Source organism: Passer montanus, unplaced genomic scaffold (genome assembly GCF_014805655.1).
Source record: "Passer montanus isolate IOZ18808 unplaced genomic scaffold, ASM1480565v1 scaffold154, whole genome shotgun sequence".
Lineage (NCBI taxonomy): Eukaryota > Metazoa > Chordata > Aves > Passeriformes > Passeridae > Passer > Passer montanus.
In genome coordinates this window covers 400,615-414,549 of record NW_024362494.1, presented here as the reverse complement: position 1 = coordinate 414,549, position 13,935 = coordinate 400,615, and the positions used below count along the sequence as shown (strand labels likewise).

The following is a 13,935-nucleotide window of genomic DNA, read 5'->3' as shown; positions in this document are numbered from 1 at the left end:
GTCCGCGCCGCCGCCGCCGCGGGACGGGACGGGACGGGAGGGGCGGTGGGCTCGGGGGGGCGGGGCTGCTGGCCACCGGGCCACCGGGAGCCCACGGGCGAGACCGAGCTGGGGAGCACCTCCCGGTGGGACCGAGCCCCCGGGCATCCCCGACAGCGGCGAGCCCCCAGGTAATGCCGAGCAGGCGAGCGGCCCCCGGTGCGCCGAGCCCCCGGGCATCCCCGGTGGTACCGAGCCCCGGTGGTTCCGAGGCACCGGGCAGCGCTGGGCGTTGTGCAGCGGGTGAGGACCCCTCGGGGTGCTGAGCTCTGAGCAGCACCGGGCACCCCCGGTGGTACCGGGCACCCCCGGTGGTACCGAGCCCCGGGCAGTGCAGAGCCGGTGAGTGCCCCAGCTGGTCCCGAGCCCCGGTGCCCACGGGGGGCACTGAGCCCTGAGCACTCCCAGTGGCACCGAGCCGCTGGGCATCCCTGGGTGCCACCGGGGCAGCGAGCACACCTGGGTGGTGCTTAGCCCCAGGCACTGCTGGTGGCACTGAGCCCCGGGTGGCATCCAGCTCCTGCATCTCCCTCAGTGACACCAAGCTCTGGGTGTTCCTGGGCAGCCCTGGTTGCCCCCAGGCCAGTGGGCACTGCTGGTGGCACCGAGCCCTTGGTGGCACCGAGCTGGTGAGCAGTCCTGGTGGCACCGAGCCCTTGGGTGGTGGGCAGTGCTGGTGCTGCCAATGTGCTGGTGGTACCCGCCTGTGCTGAGCCTGAATGGCCCTGGTAGCCCTGAACTCTGGGCATCCTCTCGTGGCACCAGGCTGGCGGGTGGCACTCTGGGGGCTGTGGGTTTCTGTGGTGGGGGCACTCCAGCGCCGTTGGTGCTGCCTGTGGGCTTGGCTGTCACCAGGGTCTGGCTCCATCCCCCTTCCAGCCTCCTCCATTTTAGGTATTTCCCAGCTCGGGGCTTCTCAGGGAGCAGGAGGCAGGGTCAGGAGCTGGGGCCTCCCCCACGGAGGTCCCGGGCTCTGGGCCTGCTGTGCTGGGCACACTGGCACACGATGGGCAGGGCTGGGCGTGCAGACGCTGCCTTGCTCCCACCCTGCAGCTGGCAGAGGTGAGAGCCCACCACCCATGGGCGCCCCAGGAAGGGGGGCTCTGTATGCCCCGCTGCTGGGTCAGGCAGGGCCCCGTCCCCCCAGCCCTTGGCTCTGCCCAGGCCCGTCCCAGCCAGCGTCACCCGTGGGATGCTCTGAGTCAGCAAGAGTCTGTGCTCCATCCTGCCCTCGGGGATCCCCCGGCCTGAGTGGGGTGTCGGGGGTTCAATCCCCCTTTGCCAGCGCTGCCATCCTGCTGATGAACATTCTGGACTCTGCCAGAACTGTCTGTGAGCACCAGCTGCACCGGGGCCAGGTGGGGGGCTGAGCCTGCCTCCCTTTTCCATCACCCATCCCAGACTCTCAGGACCAACAGTGTGCACACGCGTGTGCACGTTCATGTGTGTGCACACGCGTGTGTGTGCCCGCACAGCTGCTCCACCCCGGCCTCGAGCTCACAGCATCCCCGGTGTGCCCGCCCCGTGCCCCCTGCCCCGGCCACCACCCCCTGCCAGCCCCGTGCGGGACCGGAGCGTCCCCTCCGCGCGGTCCCCAGCGCCGTGTCATGTCCGATCAGCGGCCAGGCGGGTGCCTGGGGCGAGGGGCTTTGTGCTGGGCCAGCGTGGCTGCACAAACCCCCCCGGCCGCGCTGGCCGAGCCCATTCAGCTCCAGCGGCCTGCGGCTAATCCGAGCTGATGCCTGGCTGTCGGGGGTTTTTTGGGAAAAGCCCAGCTCCCCGCTCCGCTGGGTCAGCGGGGCACCCCTCCTAAGAGACCCCCGGCTTGTCCCGCCCGGCAGGTTCCTGCGGGACGATTACTCCATCCAGGTGGCCATCAATGACTACCTGGACATCTACTGCCCGCACTACGAGGGCGCGGTGCCCGCCGGCCGGGCTGAGACCTTCACGCTCTTCATGGTGGATCGGGAGGGTTACCGCGGCTGCTACGAGACCCCCGGCGCCTTCAAGCGCTGGGAGTGCAACCGGCCCCGGGCGCCCTTCGGGCCCGTGCGGTTCTCTGAGAAGATCCAGCGTTTCACCCCCTTCTCACTCGGCTTCGAGTTCCAGCCGGGGGAGACCTACTACTACATCTGTGAGTGCCCCCCGGGAGCCGCGGGGGCTGTGCTCCCCAGGGTCAGAACACGTCAGGGGGTGTTGAATGCAGTCCCCAGGGTTGGGGGTCACCAGGACCCCCATGGAGCCGAGTTCGGGGCGTGTGGGGGGTCAGGGTACAGCCAGGATGTCACTCAGGGTGAGGGGAGCACGGGGGTTCTGGGTGATGCCAGGGCTGAGGTGCAGGAGGCTGTGGGTGTGCCAAAGGTGGGGGCACGAGGGGATGGGGGTGCAGAGGGGTTCTGGGTGCCCTGGGGTGGGGGAGTCATGGAGGTGTGGGGTGCAGAGGGGTTCTGGATGCCCCTGGAGGGTGGCACAAGGGGGTCGGGGTTAAAGGGGCTTCTGGGTTCCCGTGGAGGGGGGCACAAGGGGATCAGGGTGCATGGGTGGGGTCTGGATGCCCTGGGGTGGAGGGTGTGTGGGGAGGTGGGATGCAGGGTGGGCTCTGGGTGCTCCGGGGTGGGGGCACGAGGGGTCAGAGTGCCCCCGGTTCGGGGTGCAGGGGGTGTTTGGGTGCTCCGAGGTGGGTGCCGCCGGTTCGGGGTGCAGGGTGGGCTCTGGGTGCTCCGGGGTGGGGGCACGAGGGGTCGGGGTGCCCCCGGTTCGGGGTGCCCCCGGTTCGGGGTGTCCCCGGTTCGGGGTGCAGGGGGTGTCTGGGTGCTCTAGCGGGGGTCACGAGGGGTCGGGGTGCAGGGTGGGCTCTGGTCGGGGTGCCCCCGGTTCGGGGTGCCCCCGGTTCGGGGTGTCCCCGGTTCGGGGTGCAGGGGGTGTCTGGGTGCTCCGAGGTGGGTGCTGCCGGTTCGGGGTGCAGGGTGGGCTCTGGGTGCTCCGGGGTGGGGGCACGAGGGGTCGGGGTGCCCCCAGTTCGGGGTGCCCCCAGTTCGGGGTGCCCCCGGTTCGGGGTGTCCCCGGTTCGGGGTGCAGGGGGTGTCTGGGTGCTCTAGCGGGGGTCACGAGGGGTCGGGGTGTCCCCGGTTCGGGGTCCCGGGGGGCTCTGCGTGCTCCGGGGTGGGGGCGCCGTCCCCGCGTTCCGCCGGGAGGGGGCGCCCCCGGCCCGCGCGGAGCCGCCGTCGGGGGGTCCCGGGGGGGCCGCAGCGGAGCCGGTGCCCGCTGACCCCCCCTGCCCAGCCGTGCCCAGCCCCGAGAGCGCCGGGCGATGCCTGAAGCTGCGCGTCACCGTCTGCTGCCGAGGCACCAGTGAGTCCGGCCGGGGGGGCTGTGCCCCGAAACTCGGGGGCTCCACCGCTCCCCGCTGGGGGGTACCGGAGCCGGTTCCTGACATCGGTGGGGTTTTTTTCAGCGCCAGAGCCGGTGACAGAGGTGCCGAATTCGCAGCCCCGAGGGCGCGGGGGGCCCGAAGGTGGGTACAGGGGCGGGGCTGGGAGGTCGCGGACCGGCTCGCCCTGACCCCTGCTTCTGCCCTGGCAGATGTGGCTCCTGCCCGGGGCACCGCGGTGCCATCGCAGCCCTGCAGCCCATGCCTGGCGCTCGTGCTCCTGGCCCTGCTCTGGATCTGACCCCGGCGCTGCCCCTGGCGGGGGGATGGGCTCCTCTGCCCCAACGCCGCTTCCAGACTCTTCCTCCCAGCCAACCCCCCCGAGCCCGTGGGGCAGCCCCAGGCCATGACCCGCCTGCTGGACCTCCGCAAAGCCGAGCTGGGGCCGGGAGCTCCGGGCTGGAAGGTGAGGGGCAGCGGGGGCACCGGCTGGGCACCTGCCTGCTGCCCTGAGGCATCCCTGGACGGGGCTCTCTCCCTCTCAGCGCCGTCGCATCGCCGCACGTCGGGATTGCCGGGATCGCCACAGCCCGGCCCGGCGCTGGGGTCCCCTCAGCGAACGCCTGCTCTGCCCCACGGCCACCACCTCATCTCGTGCCTTTCCCCACGGACCCCCTCCCCCGGGGCCCAGGGACCCCCGACCCCGGAGCGGGGCAGCGGCTCCGATGGCGGCATCCGCCGCTGCTGTGTCCTCCTGCAGCGAGGACACGCTGATCTGTCTTCTGGGAAGACGCCTTCCTCCGTGCCCTCGGTTTGGTTTTAACCCTTGGTAGTGACTGAGCAATACAATATTTGCAAGATCGCTGCGCCCCCGGCCGTGCAGCCCCCCCGCCGTCCCCCTGCCCGTGCCCCCCAGCCCTGCTCGGGTGCCAGGGTGGCTCCTCCAGGGTGTCCCTGCCCCTCGCTCCCTGCACAGCCCTCACGGCCAAGGGTTTCATTGCAGCAGTTTGATATTGAGTCGTCAGCTCCTGCCACCGGAGAGCTTTAATTACAGACGAGCTGCTGGTAATTAGCACCTGGTGGTGGGATGAGCGGTGGGACAGGGGGTGAGGGGGCAGTGGGCTTGGGGGTCACTCACCCAGAGCCCCCAGCCGGGCACCCTGGTCCCTCTTGCCACCTTTGGGTGTGGTTGGGTTGTCCGCAGAGCAGCCGCTCTCTGTCCATCCCTCCATCTATGCACCCCACAAGATGCCAGAAATGGGGGGTGTGGGGAGCTGCAGGGTTTCCCACTTCCCGAGTGGATGGGGCACCAGGGGGGGCTGATCCCATGGCACAGCCGGGTCCCTGTCAGAGTCACGGCTCTGCCACATGCCCCAGGCTTCCAACCAGCAGCAGAGCTCCCTGGCGCTCTCAACCCCCCATCCCACGAGTGCAGCCCCCCACTCGCCCTCCTGAGGGGCTCGAGAGGGGCCCAGCTCCCCCCGGGGCCGCCCGCAGCAGGGCCCCCCAGCCCCTCGCCGTGCAGGCGTTGCCGGCCGCCTGCCGCAGTGGTGCTGGGCACGTCAGACAGGTTTTATGGCTTCTGGGAGAAAGAAGCTGCTTGGCAAGAGGCTGAGCGAAAGCATCGACCGTGCCGCTCCCCTCCCCCCGCGCGGCTGCCTGCCCTTCCCCCACTGCACCCCACGGTGCACCCCGCCCTGCAGGGAGGGGTGCCCCCTCCCCCTGGGGGACCAGAGGCTGCCCGAGGCAGGGGGGGCATCTCCTGTGGGACCCTCTCCTCCCCAGGAGGGGGTGAGACATTCTGGGGGACATCGTACCCGAGGGACCCCCATTAGGATGCTGGGTGGGGCATCCCCCAAAGTACCCACCTGCGGGGATGCTGGGGGGCAGTGGGGCTTGTAGGGCCGGTGGGTGGGGATGTCAGGGGTGATGGTGACTTGTGGGACCCCCGTGCAGGGATTCCAGGGGGCTGTACCCTGTGGGACCCCCATGCAGGGATTCCAGGGGGCTGTACCCTGTGGGATGCCCATGCAGGGATTCCAGGGGACAGCCATGCCCTGCAGGACCCCCGTGCAGAGATTCCAGGGGGCTGTACCCTGTGGGACCCCCGTGCAGGGATGCTGAGTGGGGGCATCCCCCAAAGAACCCCCATACAAAGGTGCTGGGGGACAGCAGTGCCCTGCAGGCCTCCAGTGCAGGGATGTTGGCGGGCAGTGCCCTGCAGGAACCCATGCAGGGATTCAAGGGGGAGCTGCCCATTGCACCACTCCTTCCCCAGACCCTCCGGCATCCCCAGATCAGGCCGAGGGGTCCCTGTGGGACCCCCAGAGTGGGTGCTAGGTCCGGGCCCTGTCCTTGAGCCGGAGTTGTTTGGTATGCAGGAGCTGCCACCAGCTTCAAATCCCATCGACTTCCAATGAGCAATGCCATCAATAACGGCTAATTGATGGCGCGGCCGCTCCAAATCAGATTCCCCGTCCCCTGAATCCAATTGATGGCTCCGCACCCCGCAGCCGCCGCGGCAGAAATTGAATCTATTCAAGGAATGGGCTCCATTAGCCCGTCCCTTCTGTCTCACCATCCCCCTGCCTCGGGGCTGCCCCTACCCCCCCTGCCAGTGCCACCCACACCAGCCGGGGTGCCCATGGGGAGGAGGGTGGGGTGAGGGTGTCGGGTGCCCCAGGTGGGTGGGAGTTAAACCTTCAGAAAGCGGGAAGGGAAAATTTATCACCTGGAATAGCAAGTGATGGGAAATGGTGATAGGCAGCACGGAGATGGAGAGCAGGATAAAGAACCGTGTCGTGCCAGGGGCTGGGAGCCGCAGCAGGCACCGAGGAGGGAGCACAGCGTGGCCGTGCCCACCCCATGGCCTGGCTCACTGTCACAACAGGCACCGTGGCACTGGGATGAGCCTGCTGGGCACAACCCCTTTAGCTCTGTGGTGTTCCCACTCCTGGCAGCAGATCGCTCACCCGGCCACGCTGCCCCCACCCAACCCTGCTGTGCCAGGGGCTTCAGCGTGCCCCAAACCCCCTCATCACCCCAGCACGAGGATGAGATCAGCTTCTGCAGCTGTGCCGGGGTAGCCCAGGACACACAGGGAACACGGGGCACAGTGCCCCTCCCCGAGGGCTGAAAGGGGGGAGCACAGCCCCCCAGGGCGGTGGGGCCCACCCCTGCCTGCTCCCCATGGGCGAAGGGCAACGGCGGCAGCGCCCACCCCAGAGCTGTCGAGAGCATCCCGGAGATGGGAAATGGCTCCGTGTCACCATGGAAACGGGGCCACTGGCTCGACATGCCGAGGGGACACGTGTGCTGAGGGGACACGCACGCTGAGCCCTGAGGAGCAGGGCACTGGGAACGCCAGACATTGGGCACCGTGGGCTGGACAGCGGGCACTGCCCGCAGGACTCTGAGAGCCCAGCACCCACCTCGGAGCTGCTCCCTCATCACCCGGCAGCCACGGGCACTCTTCGTGATGCCACCTCTTCGTGATGCCACCTCCTCGCGATGCCACCTCCTCGCGATGCCACCGTGGCCGGGCAGCCCCCCGGCCCCACAGCAGGGCTGGGCACGGAGCGGCCGTTCCCCAGCAGCCGCCTGATGATGCGCATCGTCAAGGTTATAATTTAGCAAAGCACTCAGCGGGGGCTTGGAGGGAGCTGGCCCGCGCCGCTTAATTAACCGGAGCTGCACGCACCGAGCCCGCTCCTGCCATAGCAATGAGGGTGCGGGCACCGGGCTGGCGCGGCACGGGCAGGGGCTGGCACATCCCACCTGCATCGCCAGGGCTGGGCGAGCAGCTGGCCAGCCCCAGCTGCCAGCTGGGAGCAGCGGGCGCTGAGGTTTGTGTCCACTCCAGGGGCCAGGGTGGCAGTCGGTGCGTGTGGGACAGCCTGGCACCGGTGGGTGTGCATGTGCAGGGGTGTAGGCACGGATGGTGCCTGTGCCATCACTGTTCTGGGCCAGGGTGGCTGTTTGTCCATGCCTGTGTCCGTCTGTCCTGTCATTCCTGTGCCCTTGCACGTGCTGGAGTGCACTCCCAGCGTGATGTAATCCTGCTGGACAATGATCCTGCTGGACAATGCCAGAGCAGGGATGGGCAGGAGCTGCCCTTGCTGCCAGCGCTGCTTGGACCTGCTGCAGACTGAGGGCCTGCATGGCCCCCGTGCTGGGGCAATCTCTGCATCCCTGGGGAGAAAAGAATGATTAGGACTTCAATGGGTGGGTGCAAATGACACGGGGCACCACCCCAGCACAGTGCCCCTGTCTCCAGGGCAGCAGACAGTGGGGGCAGAGGCTGGGGTAGGTGCCCACCCAGGGGATGCTGAGGTGTTCTATGCCAGGGTGTCGCCAGGCTCATGCCACCTGCGCTGCCATCCGGCCTCTCCAGTGGAAGGATGCTGTGGGGAGGGTGGAGGTGGAGCCCTGGAGTGTCTTGGGCCCTGCTCCCCACATCCACCGATCTGCCCTGTGCTCATTTGATCCTCAGGCTGCTAACGAGCTTCCCTGGCAAAGAGCTCGTTAGCCACGGCCGAGCCTGGAGCTGCCTGACCAGCACCAGGGCAGCTCCTGACCAGCCCAGGGACAGGGACAGGACAGGCCAGTCCCAGCAGCTGGCAGGAGCTGCTGTGGCCAGCCCGTGGCCAGAGGCAAGTGCAGCACAGCGGGGTGGATGCTCTGAATTATTGAGCACAGGAGCACAAAGTGACTGCGACAGCAACACCTGCATGGGGGGCACGGGGCCATGCTCACAGCCAGGCATGGCACCCCACCCAGCCCAGCTGGAGCAGCTGGGCACTGCCAGGCTGCAGGGACTCTGCACCCACCCAGGGTCCTCTGCCAGCCCCTCGGGTGGTGGCTGTCAGCAGCACAGGGCACCCCACACCTGCCAGCCCCTCTTGGTGCTCTCCTGGCTATCCCCAGCCCCTCCTGCCCAGCTCCCAGCTCCCCTCACCTGGCCAGCAGCACAGGCCTGGGGTGGCTGCAGCCAGTGGAGGGAACCCCCATTTTCTGTGTGCCCCAGCCCCTCTCTGAGCCGTTTCCAAGCGATGCATTATTGAAGCCCCCCCGTGCCACCGCTCGCGGCCGGCGTGACGGCAGGCGCCGCCTCAGCCCTGATGAATATTTCAGGCCCTGAAATCTCCTGCGCCTGCACGCTCAGCCCCAGTCCCCCCTGCCCCCCCAGCTCACTGGCTCCTTTGTTTCCCTGTGCTTCTGCCCAGCACCACGGCCCCAGCCTGGCAGGGCCACGGTGTCATCCTGCCCTTATCCCTGATGATCACCCGTGGCCTGGAATGGGATGGGAATGGGCTGTTCTGAGGGGCACGTGGGCACTGCTGGTGGCAGAGCCACACTGCCAAGCTCAGTGCCAGCTGGGGGTTCCTAGGATGGCTGCTGTGTTTCCTGTGTCCATCCCCAGCCCTCATTTGGGCCTGAGGGCCTGCAGGTGCCCTGGCACCATCACCTGCAGGGTCAGGGCAGAAGGATGGGGACAACGTAGAGCGCAGCACGTTGTGGGTCTGTCCCTGGCACCTCCCAGTTCGCTGCCACCTCTGCCAGTGCTCCCAGATGCTGATTGTGGCGTGATCTGTGTGCGGTGGGAGCAGGATATCGATGCTGCTTGTCACTCCTTCATCAGATCAACGTCACTTACACACCAGCAGACACCTCACAGGGGACACCAGGGTGGCATGGCCGGGATGAGCAGAGCACGTTCCAGAGCCAGTGGGGAGCCAGGCTGCGGCTGGCAGCCACAAACCCATCTCTGGCGTCCTTGTCCCTTCCCCAGAGAGCTGTGGCTGCAGTGGGGCCATGTGCCAGCCCTGCCCTACCCAAGCCTCCCACCTGGCACGGCCCTCACACCCTCCAGCACATCCACGCCGTGGCCATGTCACAGCAGCAGCGGACAGGAGTGAGGCCGGGGCTGCCACCGGTGGATGATATTGGAGTGATCTTGAGGCCAGGAGGGAGCTTTGCCACGCGGGAGGAGAGGAGAGGAGCCGGCTGAGTCACCCGGTGCCGGCTGCTGACTCAGGCGCTTCCTGCCAGGTAACCTCCGCCGCCGGCGTGTGGGCTGCTGGGACAAGGATGTGGCACAGGGGACAGACGGGACCGTGGCACTGCCTGGCACACCAGCCCAGCACCCAGGGTGGGCTGAACTGGGAGTGTGCAAGGCCGCGCTGCACCGCGTGGTGACCCCTTTCTCCCTGGGGTCACCCTGGCACCGTGGCTGCTGGCCGTGGGAGCCACGAGGAGCCGGTGGCTCTCACCTCCCACCCGCCACCTCTGGGTGCCCACACACCCAGGGCGGGTGAGATTTGGCACAGCTGCTGGAGCCAGGGTTCCGGCAAACAGGCGTCTGGCTCCCAGGGCAGGAACCCTGCAGCTTCCTCCCGCCGGGCAGCGGGAGCAGCGGGGCTGGGAACCGCGCGGGCTTCGTGCAGCGGCTCCGCCAGGAAGCTGAATTTCCTCTGACGGCCCTGGCGCTGCCGCCTGGCACCGCTGCTCCCTCGCTGGTGCCGTGGCAGCAACTAACCCTCCTCTGCAAGCCCACGGAATCCAGCTCCACACATAAATTAACTCAGGCCGCTAATTAACGAATCTCTCCCGTGTCCCTCTGTGCAGTAGGGCTCGCTCTGGTTAGAGGCTGCTCTGCCTGGACCTGCGGCTCACCGGGGAGTTGGCCACCCATCTTCACCTCCCCTGCATCCACACACGCCCAGGCCCAGCCCCAGGATGTCCCCCAGGACTCCTCCAGAGCTGGGTCTCCCCTCCTCTCGCAGGGAACTGGGAAGGCTCAGCCCCTGTGCCCTCCCCGAGGCGATGCCCGCCCAGTGCTCGTCAAGGCGCTGGCGCGGCGCAACCATCCGTGAGGCTTCATTCAAATTTAACGACTGGCACGGGATATAAAAGGGAAGGGGCAGGGAGGAGCAGGGCTGCTGGGCACACGGTGTGTGCCGTGTGCCCCGGGCGTGCCACCCTGGCAGGACAGATGCCCAAACACCGGCGTGGGGCTGTGAGGAGCTGCCCCAAACGCCGCCAGGAGAAGCTGCCAGAAGCCAGGACAGTTCATCTCCACATGGCCACGCCAGCACTGCCAGCTACCTGCTGGCCGACCCAGGCCGTCCTCCCTGCATGCCTTTGGCTTGTTCTTGCCGTGTCTGGCTGGACACGTGCCGGCACCTGGCTGCCGCGGGCGGGTCGGGAGCCCTGAGCTCAGCGCGTTGGGCCCTGGTAGGTGTGGCTGGTGAATATTTCATGCCCGCGTTCACCGAGCCCTTTCTTGGTTACATTCCTGCCTCCTCCCCGCACTCTCACCATGTTTATTTATTTAATGAATTATTTATCGGCTCCCCCTCTCGCTCGGCTGGGCGCTGCCCCCTCCCCACTCCCCCGGCCCAGCTCCCAGCCCGGCGCGATGATTTATTGAATGCCGGCTCTGCTCTGCGGTTGCGACATTCTGTCACAGGAAGCCGCGGTTAAATATTAACCCAGGCGGGCCAAGCGGGTCCCCTGCCCCGCCGGGGACACGCTCCAGCCCCTCGGGGCTCGTGGATGCCAGGTGAGAGGCTTTCCCCACTGCTTTGACGCCAAAAGCTGCTGCTCCTTGTGATGGGCACAGCGTGGAGGAGACAGAGCAGGGAAGCAGAGCTGCTCCATGCCCTAGCTCTGGACAGCTCAAGACCTCATGTCCCCGCTGAGATCGAAGCCACCAGGGTGTGTCCCCACCCATCCCACCAGACAGCACCCCCCATTGTGCCAAAACCCGGCCAAGCCCCCTCTGTGTGCAATTCCAGGAGTAATTCCTGGTGGGTGCTGGCACCTGCACACACCGCGATGCTCCGGGGCCGTGTCCTGCCCCCCGGGTGCCTTCATCCCCACCGGAGCCCTCGGCGTGTCCCCCCGTGGCCCCGCACTGGGGCGTGCGTGGCGGGGGGACCCCCGTGGTGCGGGTGCTGCTGACGGCGGCGCGTGCGTTGCCATGAGCGGGGGGGTTTCCATGTGGAGGTGGGTGTTGCCATGGGTTTGCCGAGCCAAGGCGTTTCCATGGTGGCAGCGCGGTGCTCTGGGTCCTCCCAGAGGTGTGCAGCACCCTGGGATGCCACCGCTGCCACCTCACCGCAGCACCTGAGTGGCCCAGCCCCTGCAGCCCCTGCAGCCCCCTCCCCACCCCAGCTCTCCCCCGCTCCCACCCCCAGGCAGGCAGAGCCCTTTCCCACGTGTTGTGTTTTCTTCACTTCACTTCTTCGGATGAATAATTAATAGAGGCTTTTTTGGTCCTCCGGGCCCTTCCGCTGGCCCCCTCCCCCTTCCTGGAGGGGTTCTGGCTCCCAGTGCCACCAGTATGGATGGGCAATGGGGGTGGGGCACAGCCCTGCCGTGGGCATCACAGCACTGGGTCTCCCCCAGTGCTCAGGGGCCCTGCCCATCATCATCCTCCTTGTCCCTCTCCACGGCCTGGGGCAGCATCCACATGGCCTAAGGGACCCTGAGAAAAATGAGGTGGCTCTCCTCCCACTCTGAGCTCCTCCCAAAACTCTGGGCAGCCAGGAGACCCCCCAAGACTCAGCACCAGGGCACCTTCCCAGGCCTGAGAGCCACCAGGCCCACCGGGGACATGGGAACATGACATTTGGCAGTGCACCACCCTGGCCACGCTCACCACGCCAGCGAGATAGCTCCTGGCAGGAGCAGCTCAGGCCGGCTCAGCAAGCCCAGCCACGGCTTTGGGAACCTCCTGCTTTCATTCAAAGCTCCTCGAGGCTGCCAAAGCTCCCGGGATGCACGATGCCAGCACTGCCGGGGCAGAGGCTGCAGGGACGGTGCTGGTGGCATCGTGTGGGAGCTGGGGGCGAGCTGCACGTGCCCTCTGTGTGTGCCCGCTGAGCTGCGTGTGCCCAGCAAGCTGTGTGTGCCCTCTGAGCTGTGCATGCCCAGTGATCTGCGTGTGCCCAGTGAGCTCCATGTGCCCAGCAAGCTGTGTGGGCCCACTGAGCTGTGCGTGCCCTCTGAGCTGTGTGTGCCCAGTGAGCTCCATGTGCCCAGCAAGCTGTGTGGGCCCACTGAGCTGTGTGTGCCCTCTGAGCTGTGCATGCCCAGTGATCTGCGTGTGCCCAGTGAGCTCCATGTGCCCAGCAAGCTGCGTGTGCCCAGCAAGCTGTGTGTGCCCTCTGAGCTGTGCATGCCCGGTGATCTGCGTGTGCCCAGTGAGCTCCATGTGCCCTCTGAGCTGTATGTGCCCAATGAGCTCCATGTGCCCTCTGAGCTGTGCATGCCCAGTGATCTGCGTGTGCCCAGTAAGCTCCATGTGCCCAGCAAGCTGTGTGGGCCCACTGAGCTGTGTGTGCCCTCTGAGCTGTGCATGCCCGGTGATCTGCGTGTGCCCAGTGAGCTCCATGTGCCCAGCAAGCTGCGTGTGCCCAGCAAGCTGTGTGTGCCCTCTGAGCTGTGCATGCCCGGTGATCTGCGTGTGCCCAGTGAGCTCCATGTGCCCTCTGAGCTGTATGTGCCCAATGAGCTCCATGTGCCCTCTGAGCTGTGCATGCCCAGTGATCTGCGTGTGCCCAGTAAGCTCCATGTGCCCAGCAAGCTGTGCGTGCCCTCTGAGCTGTGTGTGCCCAGTGAGCTGTGCGTGCCCGCTGAGCTGCATGTGCCTAGCAAGCTGTGCGTGCCCAGCAAGCTGTGCGAGCCTGCTGAGCTGTGCGTGCCCACTGAGCTGTGCGTGCCCACGCCGGTGCGAGCGTGCCCGTGCGTGCACACGTGTGCCAGGGCGCCGATCGCCTGGCACTGGGCTCTGCCGGGCGGCACTGCACGGCAGTTGCTAAGGGATCTCACCGAGGTCGGACAGTGGGAGCTGGCACTCAGCTCAGTCCCCACAGCCCCCGGGGCTCCCCCAGGAACTGCACCCCACGAGCCCTGGCGGTGTGGGAAGAACGAGGGCCTGGCCATGCGGGTGGGCACTTGGCCAAGTGCTGGCTCCTGGGCAGGGGGCAGAGCCTGGCACTGTCTGTGCTCCTCGGTAGCCAGGCTGCCCTGGGACATGGGCACACTCCCTCCCACCCTGTGCCTCCAGGGTGGCCAAACCCCTCTGTGAGCACATGTGACCCCCATGGCACTGGCAGCAGCACCTCAGGGGCCCTGACCCCCACCCAGGGCTCCCCCAGCAGCGCAGACCCCCAGGGGCTGCTGCCCCAAGGCCAGAGCTCCCAGCCACAGCCACCCCAGTCGTGGTGGCTCCTGGCTCTGATGCCCCCAGCTGTGGGTGACCCAGTGGCACCCGATCCCGCAGGGACAGGCGTGGGTGCACCAACGTGTGGGTGCCCCCCGGGGGTCCCAGCGAGACCCCGATGGCAGCAGGGCCTTACACAGGGACACCCCCCGCCCGTGGGGGTCCTGGCGAGACTCCGGTGGCACCTGGTCCTCCTGGGACCCGGCCGCGGTGTCTGCACCCGCGGGGACCCGCAGCCCCGAGCCCGCTGCCGGTGCCGAGCCGGTGCCGGGGCGGGCCCGGGGCGGCGGCGGGA

At 67.6% G+C, this 13,935-nt stretch overlaps 1 protein-coding gene across 1 annotated transcript in view; it reads left to right on the top strand.

The window, feature by feature from the left end:
* LOC120498894 overlaps nt 1-3,763 on the top strand; it is a 4,211-nt gene extending 448 nt beyond the window's left edge. Inside the window, exons 2-5 of the mRNA XM_039702115.1 lie at nt 1,354-2,173; nt 3,322-3,390; nt 3,494-3,553; nt 3,622-3,763. Of these exons, the coding sequence (XP_039558049.1) occupies nt 1,354-2,173; nt 3,322-3,390; nt 3,494-3,553; nt 3,622-3,710 (1,038 nt within the window). The 3' untranslated portion in view covers nt 3,711-3,763. The remainder of the gene's footprint in view (nt 1-1,353; nt 2,174-3,321; nt 3,391-3,493; nt 3,554-3,621) is intronic.
* Nucleotides 3,764-13,935: the final 10,172 nt, after the last annotated feature.